The sequence below is a fragment of the Bombus fervidus genome, chromosome 12, assembly GCF_041682495.2.
Source record: "Bombus fervidus isolate BK054 chromosome 12, iyBomFerv1, whole genome shotgun sequence".
Taxonomy (NCBI): domain Eukaryota; kingdom Metazoa; phylum Arthropoda; class Insecta; order Hymenoptera; family Apidae; genus Bombus; species Bombus fervidus.
In genome coordinates, this window is record NC_091528.1 from 8,798,606 (window position 1) to 8,820,855 (window position 22,250).

General features: G+C 38.2%; 1 protein-coding gene across 1 annotated transcript in view; it reads left to right on the plus strand.

The window, feature by feature from the left end:
• Pio (zona pellucida domain-containing protein piopio) overlaps positions 1-22,250 on the plus strand; it is a 68,537-nt gene extending 46,287 nt beyond the window's left edge. The window contains exons 5-9 of the mRNA XM_072015011.1: positions 16,099-16,266; positions 16,525-16,730; positions 17,731-17,893; positions 18,071-18,256; positions 18,593-22,250. Of these exons, the coding sequence (XP_071871112.1) occupies positions 16,099-16,266; positions 16,525-16,730; positions 17,731-17,893; positions 18,071-18,256; positions 18,593-18,796 (927 nt within the window). The 3' untranslated portion in view covers positions 18,797-22,250. The remainder of the gene's footprint in view (positions 1-16,098; positions 16,267-16,524; positions 16,731-17,730; positions 17,894-18,070; positions 18,257-18,592) is intronic.

A 22,250-nucleotide genomic window follows, 5' to 3' on the forward strand; every position in this document is an offset into this window, starting at 1 on the left:
GAGTCGCTATGGTATTGAATCAAAGTAGAGGTCCTCCAACCTCGTTGACCTCTGACTGAGGGCGAGCAGCCATATCTGCTGGCCAGTTTTTTAGACTGAGGACGCTCGGAACGCTGGCAAGGATACTGCACAACTTCGCCCAGAGACCGGTCTCTCATCGTCTCCTCTTTTGCTGAAGAGACTCGCCATCTTTATTCCGCGTCAAGGAAGCCTTCTACTGTCTTCTCTTCGAGTCTCTCTCGACGAGACGCCACAGCCTGATCCGCTGGACAATGCTGGCGCCGAGGTATCGACGACCCCGAACACCCGGAGGTCGTCGCACCACGATTATCTGGATAACCCTAAGCATCAACCAATTTCTCTGAAATGATCAGCGGTTCTATCTTCCGACCGTAACGGCTAAGACTTTGCACAAGAATCATTTGCTTTAGGCTTTAGGCGAGTTTCTTCAGCTCTGGACATCTTTATTTGACGTGTTGACTGCCATGTGAGTTTTAGAAATTTCTTTTTCACAGCCAAAGTAGATAGAAGATCAGGAAAGACAAACGTGATAAGTTCGTTCTTGTAGACTTTTCTGACTTTAAGTCGAGTCGAGAAAAAATTGTAAAATGACGTTTGAATTTATCATTTCAAAGAACTGGAGAAAGAAACACTGTAAATATGAAACTTGGCTTTCATTTATAGAAGAACTCGAAGACACGATTCAATGTTTGAATAGGGAATATTCTAAACTCGATTGTGCGACTCTTTATACGATTGTTCATAGAAAGTAACCAGTTGTACCGTGGATCGACTTCCTGTGGACATTGAGCCACTGAATAATCACGAGGGAGGATTCCATCTAGATTTACGAGTCCTTCGTCGGACAGAATCGAACGTAAATCCCTGCCAACTCGATCACCAAGGTATATCTTAATCAACGTGTCGTTCGGCTGTCCTTCGTTGCAAGTTAGAAGGAGCTTATAATCAAGAGGATTCAATGATCTACTACAGCAATTTACGAATAGAAAAGAATAACACAAACTTGTATATTGGTTCATTTTTTAAGGATTTCCGGTTGTCTGATTAAATACAACTTGCTGACACCGATTTTATAACAGGATGATATTATAGGATTTGTTGAAGGTGCGGGAAGAATATATCATGGTAGACAATAAACGTCTTGCAATTTCCTTTCAAATTTTATCAGTATAACCAGGATAGTCGTGTCTCGTTATGACGCTAATAAAAATTAAAAATGTTTCGTATAATATATATAACGCGCTCGCCGAAGTATTTTATGATAGGTATTCAAATTACTTTGGAGAGTCGCGCTGTATTTGTCGAATGAAAATAGATTTAATTCTTCTACGATATAATTACAGACACGCGTATACAAATTACGCAACACAATGAACATTTGAAAATATTCAAGAGGAATAAAGACGCTATTAAATAGAAAGACAAACAGTGACAAGGTTTTTGTTACGTGCCTTTCAATTTTCCAGTATTTTCATGTGCAGCGAGACGGATGAAGTATTCGGTTAAAAAGTGAAGCAGTTGGACGCGTTCTAGAGCAAATTAAACGAGGCGTGTTCACGGTGGAGAGGAACAGAATCGTACGAGACAGGATATTAAAGAAAGAAAATGAAGGAGACTGGACGAACGAGAAGAAAGCAGGCCTAGCGACAACGTTGAAATCACTTCTCGGCGTTCTGGAGTCATTAACTCGCTCTTCTACCAACAGAGAAAGAGAGAAAATTCTTCTCCACCTTGCCCTTATTTTCTTCGTTTTCTTCGTTAACCTGTCTCGTATTTACCCTTCACCTTCCGCGTTTTACACTCACGGTGCTTTCTTCTTAAAAAGAAGATGCTCGGTACGATCAGGTACAGCATCCGAAGGAAGAAGATCGCGGTATAAGATCGTATCTATCTCCCGGAAACTCTACTCGCGATTAATCTCACCGACAAGCCCGAGAACTTTCCTATGGTTGGATAATTATTCCAAGGATCCAGTTCCTTGATTCCAAGTTATAGTTTTTTCTTTACTCTTCTTAAATCATGCGAACGTACGCTAATCAGAAACTGTTTCCTCTCTTGATCAGGATACTACAGCTTCCGCTAGATACCAAGGGAATTGGTATCAACAAAGAAGAGAAAAGAAAATCAAGAGCAAGGGAATCTGGTTTCTCACCGTTTCATAGCAAACATTTCTATTTTTATAGATTTTACACATAATACACGTAGACACTCGCACGTCTCAAATTTTTGTTCAACATATTTCAAACTGTTTAACAAGACTTTTTACTGAAAGCAAATATACATTTACCCTTTAGTTAGTTGTGTCAGAAAACCAATGATTGTAATATCCTTACAAAACAACAGTTTCGTCATCGGAAACGTTCGAGCGAGGAACGTCTATAATCAAAATTCCATAAAATCAGGCGATTTTTATTCGATGATAAGTCTTTTTTATCGTATTTGTTTCACTATATTGTGAATTTCTCTTCTTCTGAATACTAAAATATACTGTTGTTTGAGAAGGCTCTCAAATGTTCCACCCTGCTATTCGATACGAAGAAACGAAAGGAAAAGAAAGGAATTGTTAGAAAGAAGCTGGTCCTCCGGACCGAAGGATACTTTAGTCGCCAGGGGGAGAACTCGATTTCTCAGAAAAGGCGAGGTCCAAGGCCATGGAGGGAGGTCAGAATCGCGATTGCTTTTTAAGCGAAATCCACCACCCACGACAGAATACCTGTTTTGGCTTGTCTCGCCCACACCAGCAAACATTTCGACTTTCACCTACTGATTAGAATTAATACTCTGCCGCCCAGGTGACAAGGATACAACCTTGTGCCCACAGACTCTGAAAATGACTCACCTCGCGGGAAAATATACTTTTGCCTCTGAGAATTAACCGAAAATGTTCGCTTTACCGGTCGAAAATAAATAAGAAAAATTCTTCGCGTGAAATTCAGTAATAAATTGGCAGGAATTTCATTGGATCGTTGACTACGGACTAATTCAGACTTTCCAATTTTTATTCCATGTTTTCCTTGATATAACAGCGTTTCACCGTCTAGTTGAACCGTTGGACACACGAATTTGATTTTTTCCAAATATTATAGGATTTTTATTTTTTCAGAAATATTAGAAATTAGGGTTTCCAATGATTTCTATCCTATATAATAAGTTTACTGATAGATAGATCTATTTACGATGGATTAAACAGGAAACGACGGTTATTTAACGTGAACTAAATACAGTAATGTGCTATAACTAAGACGATTAAATGGGTAATTAACAATTCACAACTCACAACAAATCGGCAACTCTTGACTCTTCACAATTCGACTTCTCACAACTCGACTCTCCACTCACAACACTCACAACTCGACTCACAACTCGACTCTCCGCTCAAGACTGTCACAACTCGACTCTTTACAACTCTACCCTTCAGGTAAGACCTGCCGTTAACGGTTCCCAAGTAACGACTGTTCGTTAATTTCTTTTTCCGTTTAACTATTGGACCGAGGGACCGACAACACATTGATGGGCCGTTCGGCCCATTGAAGTTTTCAGACCTTTTTCACCTAAAGGCGCTTAGGTTTTTCCGCAATTTTGTTTATGGCTCAGCCGATATTTCTTAGACCATTTGTCCACGATACTACAACATTGTAAAATACTTTGCAAATTAATCAGGTATCAAGGTGCCAGGCAAGTGAAATAAATAATCTTTATTAAATGAGATACCCTGCGTCACAGGGGCAGAGGCTAGTACGCGTTACGCAAGAGACCATAAAGAACCACACGGATGATCTGGCCGTGTTTTCCAACACGCTTTTATGTCATTGCAGGTGTCACGTACGCAGCGCATTATGTTACTCTGCATTGTTACGCGTTCCACAGACACACTTCGAATTTCATTGACACACTTTTGGAAATTGCCGTTCGAGCTACGCGACTCGATATAATCGATTAGTTTCGTTAAGCTTCCTTCCAATTGAATTTTTCGCCATTTCAAATCTACATTGTTTCCTTCGATATCTAATCTGTGCTGTATCTAGCAATTGATTTACTCAGTAGAAAAATGGTACGAGGTTATTTTTCTTCTTCAAAATAAATACGAAAAACGACATGTAATTATCCGCAAGATTTTATTTTGAATTTCCAAGCTTTTATGGCTATCTATAACATCTATCTATGTATACACATCTATAAGAAAGGATTTAAATTACAAGTTCTGTTACTTGTACTACCATTTTTCCTTTAAACCCCTCATTTACTCGTAACACACGGAATTTCCCTCGAATGCAATGAGAAAAGAAAACTACAATTATTGGGGCTAAAGAAACGGATCGTGATATCGATGCACCAGTTTCCATCCTAGAGATCAACTCCGTTTCCGGTGCAAAGATTCCTCCTAACCTTATCATTATTTCAAGTTTAAAAAAACGAGCACTGCCAGATACTTATCGCGGAAGAAATTGTATGAGATCTGTTAAAAGATGGAATTATCGATAAAATACAAACAAAAATAAGGAATTGCAAACGAAATAACCGCATAATTTGTACGCGTGGGGAATACAAAAATTCTTGTCGTGCAAGTGGCATTCGTCGCTTGAAAATGTATGGTAAACATCTATCTTTTTCACATGGCCTCTATGAATGACTGTTTCTAATGCAACAAAGATCCACAGTCGGGATGAATAGCAAATATTGACAAAAGGAATTTTATCACGCGTCCTACGTGGCTCCCTTCATCGTCCAACATGAATACGCAGCATGACATCATCGGCTACAGGGTCCATAACGAACGGGTCTTTACGTATCTTCGTACATCTTTATGTATTTTATATACATTTTATTGGTTTGACAACTAAGGAATGCGGATTAGTAGGTATTAAAAAAATCCGCATTTCCTTAGCTCGAACGGCCCGCACTGACTTATTTGCCAGCCCAAAAATTTCGTATTTTCATGAGCTTTGCCATATGGATGATAAATTGGTTCCTAAACAGATATTCCTCTCGTTTAGAAAATGCTCGACGAGTAAACTTGACGTATTACGAATCTTTACGCATCTTCGTTCGTCTTTATGTATGTTATATACATTTTATTGGTTTGGCAACTAACGTAAATCGCATCAGAATTATTTATAGCAGGTAACCATCTGACAGAACTGCAACTGTAGTTCCATTGACTTGATAGATCGACGCATTCCCACATCTCAACCCTCTCGATCAAACATTTTTTTCTATTCAGCTTCTATTCATCTTTCTTCAAGAAATTATTAACGCTAGAATAAATTCGAGACTTGGTACCAGTTTAAAAAATTGAGAGATGTTTTGAGTGAGATGTATACAAACTCACGAAAGTATTCGAATATTTGTAGATACCTTTTCTGACACAAAATTTCATTAGAACGAATACATTAGCACTGCGATGGGATCTGCCGATCACGATTATATTGGTACAGTTTGAAGAAGGTTTGAAAATGTACGCAGAGCTTACAAGATATTTAGTGCAAATACATGTTTCACAGAGATTACAAAAGTGTTTGTCAAATATCAATTATATTGATGATGGCTGTTCATGAACACGATCGTTTTTTGTACTTTTCAATATAGAATTTATCAATGTGAAAGGCAAAAGACGTTGATGAAAGAGTGAAAGACAAGGCGTTTAATGATCACTACACGTCACTAACGATAAATCTTCTTAAATCGAAGAAGATGATGGGTTTTGTCGCAAAAGAAATATAAAAAAGAGGATACAAGACACTTAACGATTAATCGAGAAAGAGACGTAGTTACTCAAGCAATAAATCAAAGATCACGATCGGAGGATGTTGTCTGATTCGAATGATCAAAAATCAGCATAGTCCAAGGAAGCTGGCAAAGAGAGAAGAGTGAACAGGAAATGTTCGTGAGCGTTGAACGAACACAGTCAAGGGAATCCAGTCAGCTGGAGAGCAACGAAGATCGTGTTTACAAGGATTACAGTTCGTAGCGCGTGGCGTAAGACGCGGTGGAGTCGTAGACGCCGGTGCAGCTGCAGCTGCAGTCGCAGCCTGAACTGACCGGACGTCGAACCCGAGAAATGCTCCAGCCTGCTAGATATATCGTAATAAGTAGACAAAGTAGCCCACGGGCAGGGCGAATCCCACAGAGGATGCGCTACTCGACCATTTGCATACGTCCGCAGATGAATCTCCAGATAATTCCCATTTTATCGATCTATCCTGGCCACTTGCGATTGCTTTTCCAACACCGGAGAGGGCGCTTGAAAAAAGAACAGTTGATTGTTATCAAGATGAAAGTGGTATGATTAATGCACGTTTGATACGTGTTATGCGATGTATCGAGATAATTATCTTAAAGAAGAATTATTTAAAAAAGATATAAGTATTTGTGACTTGACGTCTTTCAGTTTTCATAAGTTCAGTTAACACAAGATTATATCTTTTGAGTGTATTATAGATGTATAGGTGTAATATTTTGTAAACCAGAACATTATTTATTGAAATATTTCTAAAAAAAAACTCACAGGCAGGAAGAAACTACAAACAAGTAGTGCTAGTACTATGAAGGAAATATTTAAAAACTCGTTTCCATATAGCACCGTGTGAAGATACTTCCTAAAACTATAATTTATTGCCAATAGGAAATCACAATCGTAGATAGCCTAAGACTTCTCTACTGTACTATGTATTCAGTAACAATTACTCTCCGTCGACAAGCACTTCGATGTGCTTAGTTAAGAATTTGTAGAAAAATATTTTGCTTTTATCTGTCGGATCAAGCACAACCTTCGCGGGTTAAAATTCACGTGCATCAGTCACACCCACGTGCATTCCAAGGATACTGAACAGCTTCCTGGTGGCTAATCGAACGAACGAACCACGGAAAGAACAACTTCTCGTGGATGTTACGTAAATTCCGGCTAATAAGAATCTCCCGTGGGTTAGGGACGGAATTAATATCCGCCGTTGTGGGTGAATATAAATCTCTGACAAGAATCACGCTCCGGTGTTTACGTGTGCATGCTCGCGTGCATTCTCCTGGCATGCAATCTCGCCGTGTTGCTGCTGACTTTACGCGAAACTCCTGACACCCTCGGAAAAACGTATATCCCCATTCACAAGTAAGCAGACACTTGCAAAAAATTAAATTCACGTAAATGATCATCAGAAAACGATTAAAACCTTCAAGAATTATTATCCCATTTGAAATTTTTGGCTATGTAAAACTTCTATATTTAATGTTACAGTAATCTCATCAATTATGTACAAGCAATTTTTTTACATTCGCCACCATCTATCGATAACTCGTTTCAACCAAATTCGATATTAATTTATATTATTAGAATTCTCTTATTACATTGATAGTTTTCGAAATGATTCTGTAAATCAAATTCAGATACAGATTCAAATTTTAACTGCAGTTTTCCGCCTAAAGTACTCCAAATTTCTTTTAATAAAATTTCGATTACGGTACTACTAACTCATTATTCTTTTTCAATCTTTGCAAGCAGTTTCCCCTATCTTTTATCATATGCTTTTAATCGTCATTTTGTATGAATCCGACATATCGATCGGTCCAACTTCTTCCCTGATAATTTAAGGATACTTATTACCTTTTTCTTATAAAGTAGCCGCTTTACTCGGCGAGTTCCTTTAATTCCAGCGGAAGAAATTTGCCAACTTGGCAGAGAATCAAATGGATAACGGAAACTGTGGAAGAACATTCGTGTTTTATACGCGTCATTAATATGCATCGGTTGCACCACAGTACAGCGCATAGATTAAAGGCGAAAAGGCCAATTGTTAATCTTTAAACCGCCACTGGCTTCTTACATAAATTTTATCTTTTTTACTGTAATCTTCACGACCATGAATACTTGCAACCTTCCTCTTTGTATTTTCTCTCGGTACGGCACCTATCAACCTGGCTGCTATAAAATTATTCTAATTGCAGGTATAGTACGTGATAAATATTGCTAGGGAGGTATTGAAACTACCGCAGGTGAGAAAGTCATAGGAACGTTAATAGTAATAATTAAGAGGCGGTGGTGATGAATCAGCTGATAGTTCGTTTGCATAAAACCCCTGGCTACCGGCGGCCTTTTCGTGCCAGGGGCCAAGAGGTATACGCATCCTGAACCTCTCGTTGTAATAAACATTATATGCCTTCCCATAGCTCCGATAACGAATTTTCTTATCGGGATTGTACCAACCATGACAGACAAGATAATGATGATAATCCTCGGTTACAACGTTTCACCTGATCAAAAATTCCTTGCGTTATACTTCTTTCAAATTATATAGTGAAACCTGTTATTAGCCACAAAGCCTGAGAAGATCGGAACTTTTTAAAAATTTTGAAGTTTCCTGGACGAATAGCCTCGAGACTGACGAGGGAGTTTATCCAGACTTGAAATTAGTTTGAAAAAAGATAGAAGGTTGGAAGAAAGTAGCGTTCTATCTTCTAATAGCTGGGACGAATGTCATTTGTTTGAAAAATTTCATAGTGGCCGAAAGATGACTCAAAGTCCACCGTAAAAGAAGAATAAATTATTTCCCAATACGGTTTCATATTTTGTTCCTTACTATTTTAATCGTGACATTAAAGAATTAAAAAAACGTTGAGTTATTTTATTATACTTGTAATAGACAGTGTCTTAAAATTATAATAATAATTAATATCAGTGTATGGGTATATTAACCTATCATAAAGATTGATATTAAGATAATTTAACATCTGAGCAGCTTCCCGTACGAGAAACGTGTTCGTTGTTGCGAATTTAAAATACCAAGCAGCATTTTATCGAGCCTGCATATGAATGAACTAAATCATACTGATTCCATGATTTCTTAAAGGATAATAACCCAGGAAGCAATCTGAGAATATCAGATATGCGTGTCTTCGAAACACCTCCGCGGTTTCACACGCAAAACGTCTTTTAGCATGCTCGGTTTCAGATTCTCGCGTTGGGTGGTCGATCACGTGGAAATAGACGTTTAATGATTCGCTTAAACTTTGACTTCGTGCAGCTAACAACAATTCCATTAATCTTTCTCCCCGATCGTCACGTTTTCTATGGAAATTATCATTTACAATTCCAATCAAGATAGAATGGGATTTCTAAATGCAAATAATTCAATCGAAAAATTCGTTTCTTGATTGTTTCTTTCCAAATGGGATGATCTCCGTCGTATAGTCTCTGACCATCGAAAGAACCAAAAATCTTTGACGTATGCGCATTACAGATAGTATAAAACATTTTGAAATTTCACTATATGAGCACTATAATGAGCCCGACTCCCATGGCTATATTGGTAAAATGTGAAACCAATCTGAAAATATTATTTTTTATATATTGCATATATTTTTATTTTCTTCATATCGTTGTTCTATATGTTATTAAAAATATTCAGATACTTTCACGAGCCAATACGTGATCGCTTATAAATGTATCTATCTAGTAATAGTATTTGGACAGTCAGGAACAATTTATTAATACATATCCCAGTTAGAAAAGCAAAATTCTGTAAGTGGTTATGCTAGTCCAATGAAAATAGCAGCATCCTCTCTCGCGTTATCTTTAACTAAAACACAATTTCCCGAGTGTCCGTCAGGGCAGATTGTAGGGAACTTATGAAGTTACATGAAGAAAAGGGATTGTAGTTGAGTGAACAGAGATCATCGAGGAAATCGATGCAATATCCGATAGATATACGTGACTGTGCAAGAAGGGAATGCCGTGGATGCCTTGCGGTCTGATAACTTCTCATCCAGCATCGCGACGATGGAACTCGACTCTTGTCATTCCTGTTGCCTCGTCACTTGGCCGAGGCCTTGTCTCGCGATAAACCAACGGTATACTAGGAGGATAGTTTTGAAGAATTTTTGAACCGTTAGAGCACGTAACGAGAGAACAATGCTTCATCTTCTATGCTAGAAGCGGAACGATGTATGATCGGTGCAACGGTACTTTATAATAAATTCCGACTTTGGGTCGATCCGTGCGTTTGGATTCGCGATACCACGGCTCTGCGTGTTTTACGATGGTCAAAGTGGGTGTTGCCAGCAAAGAAGACGGATCTAACTAGGCTTCCTGTTACCGTAAAATAGTTAACTTTGATGTTACCGAAGTACGGAAAATCTAGACGAAGAGGTATCCATAACGCGAGTTTCCCTGAAGCAAAGAAATCTTGTAGCGGTTTCGAACGAAGCTTCCCATGAATAGCAGAATTCCTCCTCAACCTGTTTGTCATTCATCAGAGTATTGAATCTTCTCGAGATTCAACAAGCCGATAGTTGAAATTTCTTTAATAATAAAATTAACAAATTATTCCTAGCTTTTCGATGACTAGCAAAATTTCAATCATTCCATTTACAACCTGTCACCTATCAAAATACCGAATGTCTTCGAGATTCAGCAATATGTAAAACGATGCGAAAATGAGGGCAAATCTAATCTCATTTGCTATTACCATGAAATAGTTACCAATGGAGTCCATAAAGCGTAGAAGAAATAACCATATTATAGTTGAAGTTTCTCTAAGATGATAATGAATTCTCCGACCCTTCCACGAGTAGCAAAATTCCTTTCAACCTGTCGCCAATCAAAGTATCGCATATCGTCGAGATTGCGGAATAAGTAAAACGATGCCGAAATAATAGCACGAGACTCGTGCAAAATAATCTCTAACCCCGACTATTAGCATCAATTCTCGTGTACAGCACACGTTACACGTCCATCATGGGTGTTTGTGTAAAGGCATCGGCAGTCCGTGACCACGTTCGTTCCAAAGATCCTCGCGGCTTCTCCTTTGTTTCGTTCCTTTTCCTTTTCGTTTTCATCCATCTCCAGCCCTCCAGTATCCTTCTTCCGTCCCTATCTTCGCGGTATAAAGGCATCCACACGCAAGCCGACCCTTCTCTTCTCGCTCGTACGTGCTCGTGTATAAACGTGCGATTCCTCTAGCCTGGCAGGAGACTCGTTCGTGTAGGTGGGCTCCTCACATCGGCGACCTCGAAAACTTCAACATCCTCCTCCAGGATGTTCGCCAACCGCCTGAAACGAATTGTGAGGAGACTAAAGGCCACACCGAGTCATATATATTAGGTTCTTTCGACAGACTTCTTTCGTCGGCCACTAATTGATGGCTCTTCCGTGATCCTTTCGTGAGAGAATGCCCGTATTCTACTCTTAACTCTTCGCGCTTTACGTCCAGAGTAAATATTATCTTTGTACCTGCATCTGTTTGACTATTCACGAAAGAATCGGTAATTTCTTACGCACATAGAACAAAGTAGGGTTGTTTGAATCAGAAGAATATTTGAGTCGAGTTAAGTAATTTGCCTAAGTTAAGTAATACGCTAAATTCGATTATGAAGAATTTTTAAGCGACCTGCATATGAAAACAGACTATTTGACTCGTTGTCAGTGACATGATATACAGTGAAATAATAATATATCGTTTATATTGACTTGCGTCAAGCAATGACCATTGCTTTTTCTACGAGAATATAAATTCGTTCGCTTCACTAGCGTGTCTATATTACTTCATTTCTGCGGGTTATTTTATTGCTTATTTTATCCGCTTCGTCACAGGATTATTCGAATGATTTTCTCCTTTTGATATCTTCCTTTGATGGATCTTCATTTATGCATGAATTATTATGGAATATTTTCTCGTTCTTTCGTTATTTCGTTAAAGACTGATAGTATCTCATAATATACGACAAGTTTTATTATTCAAACTTCGAGATTGAATTTTAAGACTTAAGGAATTTTTGAATAGCCTTCAGGCAAGGATGACTATAAAAGAAATTTATGAAGGAAGGAATCTTCGATGAAACTACTAATAGAGACGAAGATCAATAGCGGTAAGCAGTTACGTAACGAGGATCGGGATTAATTGAAGATCGTTATAAGCTCATTCACGCAATAAGCACGTAGATGTAACTACTCGACTATAGATACGTTGCATAAGCATTGACCTTCGGTAATAAACCTCACAATTTATGATAATAGGGATCTAAGCTTAGATGGTGTTACACCATCGAACGACTGCATCGATCTTCGAAATTTTCCGCTGTATATGTATAAATAATAAATATAAAAGATATATGTCCTACCGTAGTTATAATCGACATTATACTTGCCAAGAACCAATGAACTGAGACTTCGAAGAGCCTATTTACATCTAAGAAACCGCATCCACAAACCGTAAAAAAGAAACACAGACAAAAAACACTGAATTAAAGGTAACCGAGCATCAGGAATTTCCCATGCGGATAATACGAACAGAAGATCGCGGTCGAGGTGAATCATAGAAAAATGTACGTGAAGGAATACGAAATTGTAAAAATGCATCGCGTTCACCAGGGTGGTCTCCACCAGGAGAAGAAATACAATACTAAAAAACGATCTATCCGAGTCTTTTTACTTTCATCCGACTGAGTTAGATCCAACCAGGGATCGTGTGACAACACACGGTGAGGCTGGCTTTAGGGTGTGGTGTACATGAATACCGCGAAGAAATCATGGTCATGACTGTAAATAGAGTACACGAAGGGGTCCAGGATCGGTTCTGTCCTGGCCATAAATGCGATACCCCTTCGTTGCTAGGTAGGTGTGAAACGTAAAGTCAGCGATCTGACGAGGCTCGGGCCGATGCACTGCAGATTGCGAGTATCCTTGCTGAGGTCGGACGCCGAGCTTCGTCGAAGGTCGTTGCCTGCTCGATATACACGGTGTACCTTGAGAATTTTCGCCCAGCCTCCGCACCGTACACGTTTGCCTCTCTCCGCGGCACAGAAAGTGTTCAACTTCGCGGGGAAAGGCGGATATGGCAGTCCAAGTGTGTTTTTTGATGTCGTTGAAAGGATTCGTGCATATCGAGCCTTTGTTGCTTCGGTTTTCAGCATAAAACGCAAGTTAGGTGATTTGGCAATTGGTCTTTGAAAGAATATCCGTATTTTCTGTTCCTGTCACTCTGTTTTGGGTCCCATGCGAGTTAGAGGATCCAGAAATTGATCTGTGAAAGGATTCTTGTGTTTTATGTTTCGATCGCTTTGCTTTCTGGTTCAAAGTAGGTTGGATGATTTGGAACTGATCTCTAGGAATCTTTGAAAATATTTGTTTGAATGTGATTTGAAAGGATTAGCGTATTTTTTTGTTTCTGATACTGTATCTTCGAGATCTACGTTAATGGATCTAGAAATCGATCTTTGAAAGGAATCTTGTGTTCTCTGTTTCTTTCGCTTTGTTTCTGCGTTCGAGGCAAGGGAAATGATCTAGAAACTGATCTTGAGGAATGTTTGGAAAGGAATGTTTCCTAGTGATTCCATCGTTAACTTATCGTATAAAATAAATACACGATATTCGTATACAATTATACCACTAAATACTCATTTTCCTTTCGATAAATAGAAAGCATTCTTCCATTATTAAAATCCATTAACATTTTAATCAACTGCTTTAGGAATTCGAGATAACTTCTTCGATTACCAATTCAGGTTTATGGAAACTGGCATATTTTATAAAATATAGTCCAGATGTTATCATAGATATTCGTTACCTATGATTATGAGAATTAATTGGATACCTCGACTAAGTTTAATACTCTCCACAAGATATGATCATCCTCTTTTTTTTCAACTAACTTAATCCGTTCTGTTGTCGTGATATCCGCACATTTTTATTACACTTTGTTAACGGTTTAATAATCCAGCAAGGAGAAGATAGGACGAGAATAGGACAATTAATTCGAGGTGTGTTAATACGTTAATGACGATAATGATACCGCGTCGACAACGACAATCACGACTCCGAGTTGCTTGGAAGATCCTGTCAAGGTCGTGGTTCTTGATTTACAACGCGGCTCGGAAGCACGAGGTATCTCCTAGACGGTGTAAACCACAATATACGTCATTCCTCCACAATATTTTCTTCCACGATCAAATCTTCGTAATAACCTCGTAATAAATTCTCTTTGTTAATGTTTCAAGATGAATCTAAAAAACGACGAGTAACTGGTAAAGTAAAAATATTTCATAAATATTTTAGAAGTACAGTGAACTACGAAAGTATTTAGACACTTGGTACAGAAAATTTTTGTGAATATGTTATGTCTATTATGTAAAAGATTTTAACATTTCAGTAACTCTGGAATGAAACATCATCGTGATTCTATCGATCAAATTTGATACCAATCCAAACAAGCATATACAATTTACGAAACAAAATTTACTTCGATCATATATTTAGTAAAAAGTTAACGCAAAGTATGAATAGCCATCGAAAATATTTTAAATATACTTAAACTGGTATCTTTCAATTTTTATATATATTTGCAGACTCGTTTTAAATTGTAGCAACATAATCATAACAGTCGAATCTTATGACAATGCCAATGAAATTTCAAAAAATATATATATATAACACATATAATATGTTCATGAAAGGTGGCTGCGAGTGTTCAAATACTTTCGTAAGGCTGTGTAGGCTGTTCCTTTTATTCCAGACCTTTCCTTTATCCTTTATAATCCGTCACTACTAGTAGCCATTTAATTTTCCACGTCGATTAACTCCTTTTGGCGCATTCATGCATGCTGGCTGCCGGATCATTACCATTAATGCAAACGATAATCGTGGCTAATGAGAGTAATTCGCAATCAAAGCTTCCTGCTACAACGACGGACAATAAGTGTAATCAAACGACCATGATGATCGTACTTCGAGAACAGGGACAATTATCTGTGGGCGTTGTAGCTGCGATTACATGTTTGCTTAGCGGCCTCCTGTAGCCCAAGGATCAAACAACGGAGGAACGAAGGAGCCTGAAGTTTAAAAAATTCACTTAAAAATAATCCCATCTTTTATGGATCGATACGATCCATAACTGAACTGGCAACTTCGCCAACGGAGACTTACACCCATACTCCAGCCAAAAGTCTGTGCAAAATTTAAAGAAAACGATGGAAGCAATCGATAAAATGGTTTAACTTTTTCCAATTTTGAAACTAATACAATAACTGCCCTAATAAGACCATTCCTACCGTAAGAACTGCTCGAGTACTTTCGTCAGCGAGTGTGAATCTTCAAATATGCTTCAGCGAGAGCCTTTGAATGAAACGTGAATCAACCGAGAGAGTATCGAGAAAACTAATAAATAATCAATTTCACTTGGTCGGCGGTGCACGAAAGGGAAACGAGCTGGCCTGGCAAAGCAAAGTAGACGTGGCCGAGGGAAGAAATGACGGAGCCGCTCCTTTCTCGGAGATATAAACGAACGAGACGAAGGAATCAGCGAAGAGAGAAGGCGAAGAGCGAGAATGGTCCGGTTTTTGCTAGCGGGGTGCAAGGACAGACGGATTGCTCACAGGACTGAAAGTCGCGGGGAACGTGATCAGCGTCACCGAAACGCTCGTAAACGAGAGAATTGCAACAGCCGGCACCGAAACCCGCCTATACGCACCGCGTTTTTGCCAAGCTTGTTTGAACAACTAACCAGACGATCGTAGTATAATGGTACAGTGTAGAAACGGGGACACAGATAAACATCGCTATAATGTTACTTGATTTACTTCGTGTGTTTGTTGCCATAAAGGAGGCGCTTTGGTTCAAAGTGGTTTTGGCAAGTAGTTTAAGCTAGGATCAAAAGTGGATCAAGTCAGTTTGAAAGACTAGAAAACGTTGAAATTTATCAATGATAAGTAGGTCGTAAATGGTTTTACGTATTTATGAAAAATTTGGAGATGCAAGAGTGCATATAGAATACGTATAATAAGCAGAAACATGTAAAATATATGGAATCTCTAATTAGGTTTTCTTTTTATAATAGTATTCATAAAAACATGAATTTATTTAAATATCTACATTCTAGCGATCAAATTTGGAACAATATTTGATTTGGAGCGGTTGGACAGTGATTTTGGAAAGTAATTAAGGCTAGGAGCAGAGGTAGACTAAGCTAGTTTAATGAGAAAAATTGTACTCTTGGTAAAATCAAAGACTATCAAATTTGGAATAATATTCTATCGTTTAAGGATAATGGTATTCATAAACCTGAATAATAAAAAAAAATTGTCGAAACTTTGTTATAGGACGACGGTGGTATCGAGTACTTCAACACTATAGTGGTGCAGCCGCACCTGAAGTTGATCACGAACCAGGGCAGAGGTTTTCACGTGAGATGCCGATACCAAACACGAGACAAAGTAGTAACGAACGATCAAACCCACGTGGCCATGCTGCAGTCTCTACCGCTTCAGGTAACGATGCCATTTTCCTTTGAAATCCTACGATCAATGAGACGTGTTCATTCAATTATTGCTACAAGCCCTAAACCCGAGTTACATCAACGTCAAACATGATTACGGCATTCAGGATGAGCCTATTTTCTAATTTAGCGAAAGACGAGTCAGGAGAAGCTTTTTCTCTTCACCAAGCAAAAAAGTATCGAGCAATCGTGAAAGATCGGGAAACGTTCCGCAGATGAATAATAAATTGCGTTTTACGTCTCTCGACAGGCAACAGCTCCTATGCCAGGATGCACGATGAAGATCTTCAACGGAGATCCAACGAGGCATCAAGTGGCGGAAAACGTGAAGATCGGGGACCCTTTGACCTTGGTCATTAGCATCGACAAACAGGAAATGTTCGGACTGAAGATCTCCGACTGCCTGGTGCGAGACGGCTTAGGATGGGGAGAGCAGAGACTCATAAACGATGAGGGGTAATTTCGTCTTGCATATCTTTGGAAAATGTAAATGATAAATATAATATTTAAGAGTATACGATATACATATGTTTCGATGATTCGAAATGTATAAGGTTTACAAGAGATGCATACATTTAGATACATAGGTTCTTGTGAGAATGGTTAAATCGCATGGGTTTCATCCTTCAGATGTTTAATTCATCAGAATGATCGAATGTATAGATTCTTATGAGTATGCACTTCAGTCTTCAATAACTGTGGTCCTTTGTTATAAAATGACAAACTAAATCAACTTCCTTTGGATGCTGAACATTGAAAAGAAACGATGACTAATATATCTTTGCCCAACGATTCACATTTACCCATCGATGAATCAAACCAAACAAAAATTCTCTCTTTCATTTTACTTCGTTTTTCACATTTATTCCATCCGCGGAGACGTTTAATAATAGACAGGTTAGCGGACGTAAGAATAATTCTTCGACCGGTACAAATAAATTGTTCGCGTCAGAGCGTCGTATGAATTATTCAAGGGTCGGAATTCAGGGTATAAAGCGGGCCGGTTCACTGACTTCTTTTCATAAGCAAATCAGCTGATCCAACCAACAGGTTACACGCACACTTTCCCTCTTGATTTGTTCGTGCAATTGCAGAATATTCCTAGTACTCGCCTTCTATTTTCTTATTGATCGATCTCGAAAGAACAGCCTCTGCGAAGATTATATAAGGAGAGTAAAGTATATGTTAGAAATTTCTGATAGCAAATTGTTCATATAATTTCAAAGTTCTGATGCAAGACCTGTTTTTCTGAGGTTTATTACCAGAAAACACTTTTTCATTTGATTCGTTCTTCTCGGCACAATGTTTCCTCCTTTTTAAGACTTCAAATGTTCTCAGTTTAAACAATCAAATCCGCCATACTTGACAGACTAAGTATATATAATTATCAATTATTGTAATTAAAAGTATTTTCAAATTTAGCACATCTATATACAAAACTGTGTTGCTATTACAGTTGCCCAGTCGACGGTGAGATCATGGGACAATTCACGTATAACGAAGATAAGACGGAGGCAAGGGTGAACTTCCAGGCGCATAAATTCCCCTACACAGCCAGTGTCTATTATCAATGCAACGTCAGACTATGTGTAAAACACGGTGGAGGATGCAGCAACACGGTAATCAAAATTCTACCTTTCGTCTTCATAGAAATTCTCTTCCTCGTGGTTGTTGAAAAATCGTTTAGAAAGATTGGAAAAAACTATGTAATTGTAACAAGTTGGGTAGAAAGAAGATTCTACGAAGAATCATTTGGAGAAAATCCAAAAGAAATCATCAATATTCCACTGTTGCAGCCACCGGCGTGTAATTTGGTATCCAGACGACGCAGGGACACTGCCGACGACAACACAGTGAAAGGTGTCGAAGGCCTGGACGGAGGAACGCCAGCTACCATCGAAGTTTATAGCGGACTATACGTGAACGAAGCCTCGGACGTTGGCTCCAAGTCAGACTTCACCGACGACGTCTTCAGAGAAAGGGTTAGTCGCATTGATATTCCTGTCCGTTACCATTTCCTGGTAAAATTCAGAAACACGTAACATCGTAGCTTTCGTTCGTAAGACGTGTGAGATGAAAAAGGATATAAATTATCAAGGAAAACACAGTGAAGCAATTTTTAATACATTAAACAGGATATTCAGAGAAGTCTGCTAAAAAATTGAAATCAAAACGCGATAGATTCAATGAAACGTATAGTAGTACAAATGCTAGTTTGTAGAAAATTTAAAAGTTTCCGAATATTTGATTTCGAATCGAAGAAGACAAAAGTTTATCCATTTTCTGATCTTGAGGAACTTGGCTTGTATAATTTGCAGACTATCGACGATCCCGACAATATCTGCATATCGCAGAGGAGCTTCGCCATCGGCATCGCGATCGCGGGTCTGATCCTCATGCTGGTGGTAGTCGCGGCCATTCTGGCACTGCTGGCCAAGAGACGACACAAGAGCATCTCGACGACGGGCTCGTCCATCTACAGCGGACCTTACACGAACACTGCATATAGTCACAGCAGCTAAGTTCATCCGAACCTCGATATCCTCGAACAAACGAGGTGATTCGAATGAAAGAATGAAAAACTTTAGCTATATGGTAGTGAAGCGAGCGGCCAATCGATACTAATGTCGAGATGGAAATTTTTCCAATTATACCGGTTCTACGTCAGCCTCGGTGCATCGAGGTGTAGAGAATTTAGATGGATTAAACGAGATTTTGCTCAACTGCCGATGCTATTGTTGCTTCTTTGAAGAAATAGCTCAGAACCCTATAGGTCCGAACACGTGGTCGAATGTGCTCGATTAAGAGAGGGTGCACCACCTTAAAAATGTCTAAAAACAGGTTAACTCTAAGAATCTTTTTTTGGATAATTACGATACAAAATGAAAACTCCAGATTTTTTCCTAATAATTTCCTCTCTAACTTTGTTTGTGAATTTCGGAAAGGAATTTGGAAACTGCCTAAAACCTTCAAGAGAAATACAATAAGGTTCGACTTGTTCAAACTGTTAGGGCGGTGTACCTCCTGAATCAAGAAATTCCTGTGTATTTTATTCAGATACGTTTCTTGCCATCCGTTTGATAACTCGTCCCAACAACTGCCCTTTCGAAATTTCTCCAATTGTAAAATTGTTCATAAGATGCACGTGTTAGAACCTGAGCAGTTTTAGAGAAATCCTAGCCTAGCCAGAGACAACTTGAGACGAATCGACACGAAATCCTTAGGATTAACTTTAATATATACGTTATATTATTATTATTTTTATTATTATATTATATTATATTATATTATATTATATTATATTATATTATATACATATTGTATACTAGTCCGGTATACGCTGTCCTAGCTAACCTAGCAGCCGCACTAAAAACAGAAGGCGCACCATATGAATATTCTCTCTGTCTCCATTATCTTGGCAATTTAACTTAATCATCAGTGCAGAACGACTCACTCTAGCGTTTAAGGTGAAGTCGCCAGAGATACTTCTTAAGCGAATCAAACGCCCCAGTGATTTTTAACTACCGTCCTTCTTTTCCTCCTATCCCAATTTCCTAGCCAAGTATTGCATATTTCTTATCCGCATCTATGACAATTCTTTCTCAATATTTATAGCCACGTTCTTTTTATTCCTTCTTCTTTTTCCTAAATTTTGTGGCGAAGGGATAATCTCTGACCTCTGAAACTTAAATTTTCAAATTCTAAGTTTGTTCTATCAGTTACCAATAGACTGTGGATTTTTATGCAAATTTATCTTTCGCTAAAAAAATGAAAGCCAAGGAGAAAATTTTTATTTGCTAAATATTATGGATCAAGTGTTATTACTTTCATGTAAAACGTATCAAATGAAGGAATAATCCATTTATCTTACTTCTTTATAAATACAATTAGAACTTCGTTCATATGAACTTATCAAGTATGGACAAATAGTTCACCCACTTTCAAGCTCCTCATAAATGCATAAAAATCCACACTCTAGTTACCAGTTTGCTTCCCTTACAGAATCTTCGACTATGATCTTAATGAATATAATTTCCTCGTGACAAGCAATAAACAACTCACGAGCACTTAACCAGCTGCTGGCTAATCGATTACAGACAAGTTTCTGTGCATTCGAACGAATCGAGGCTGCTTCGAACGGGCAACTCGGTAAACTTGTATGGGATGCATCGGTTATTACGTGCTTCCGACTATGTGCTACGGTGTTTCGTGAGATTAAGTCCCGTTGCCGCGAGAACGAGGAGAAAAGAATCACGCTACATCGTCCTGTACACACCAAAGATTAAAAAGGTGTTAGAAGAAGGAGATACGCTATCGTTCATAAGTATCTGGATACTTTTGTCGATTCGTAGTAACAGTATGAGAATTGCAACAAATTGCACAAACTGGCTAATAGCAAAGTAATAATTAGAGACGGCACTAGAAATTATTACAATATTTTTTAATTTTCATTTGCGATATTTAAGATTATTTATATACTATCGATATTGGAGTATTAATTGTTCCAATATTTGGTAAACTTTTTTCACAGGTATCGAATCGTAGGTGAACTACTCTGATTAAATAATATGATGTTTATTAATCATGTAAAGAAAATATGCACAGCTAAAGCTATTTGGAAAAACATTTTACGCGTATCAACCTAATATAAAATTTATCGTAATTTTATAATGAATCTTGTCAAATACAAGTAAATGTCCAGATACTTTTGAATGGTAGCGTATAAACCAGTGAAACGTCTCCTCGTGTCCATGACCACGGGACATTCGCATGAGTGTGGCAATAAACGAGTGCATAATCCATTATAACGCTTAAACGTAAACTAGTTTCCATTGAATCGAGGTGCTGCTCCGATAACGATACCCACTTTTACGGGATACTTCCGACTGTTACCTAGACGATAAATAAGCATAAAATATCTGTTAACGAATGACGTAATTTACGTTCAAATCGGAAGTACCCTGTATAATTGCTTCGTCGTTTCTTCGATTCTTTTACGACCAAAAGCTAATTGATGGACAAGCGTATCTCGTCGTAGAGAATCTAGTGACTTTTTGTGGAAGAAAAAGAATCGAAAAAGAAGTGAGGGTATCGCCGTTTTATTAGTCGCGTGGAGCGTTCTTTTCTTCTTAGTTTTTAATTTGTGAGGAAAAAAAAAATGAGTTACGCGGTCGCGTAAATGGGTCCAACGTGGTGGTGGGTACAGATCGTAAAATTTACATTTAAAGAGAACAGAGGGAAAGAAAAGAAACAATGGACACGCAAACGTAACACTCGTAACCTATAAGCTATTACGCAAGAAATTAAGAAAACGGACAGAAAAAAAGTATAAAAATGTTGATTCGGTTTACATGGAACCGCTTGTTCCGACGATTGTCTCTGTGCACCTACGATCGCTCATAAACTTCAGTTTGGTCAGGAACATCGTACAATAAGAATTTTTATCGTAAAATTATGTTAAACGATGGAAAATGAAAATTTACTATCATATAGAAGTATAGCTAAAGATTCAAGTATAGCTAGCCTTGTCTAGAATACCACGAAGGCGTACCATGACATCCAACAAAAATTCATCCAAAAATACTGTGAGCTACCTAAGCTGTATAAAATCTAGGAGATACGACGTTCTTACTTGTAAGATATTTAACTTTTATGAAAAAATAATCGAAAATTCTTTATCGCGATGTTTTACAAATGTGTAACAAAGTGCAATAATTTCGAGCGATCGGTAGTGTTAAAGAACGTCGTGGATCGAAAGCACTCGACGAATGGTATAACAAACGAGCGTTATCGTTTCGTCGTATTCGTGGCATTGGTTCATAGCGACATTGGGGATAAAAACTGCCTGTATAGAGTTCTTTTTGTAAGGATACGCGATTCTTCACTAGGTCCTGCAATGTTTCTCTGGACCCTTGTCCAAAACTTACAACGAACTTGTGTAAATAACGAAAACGTAATAAATCTTGTAACCATAAA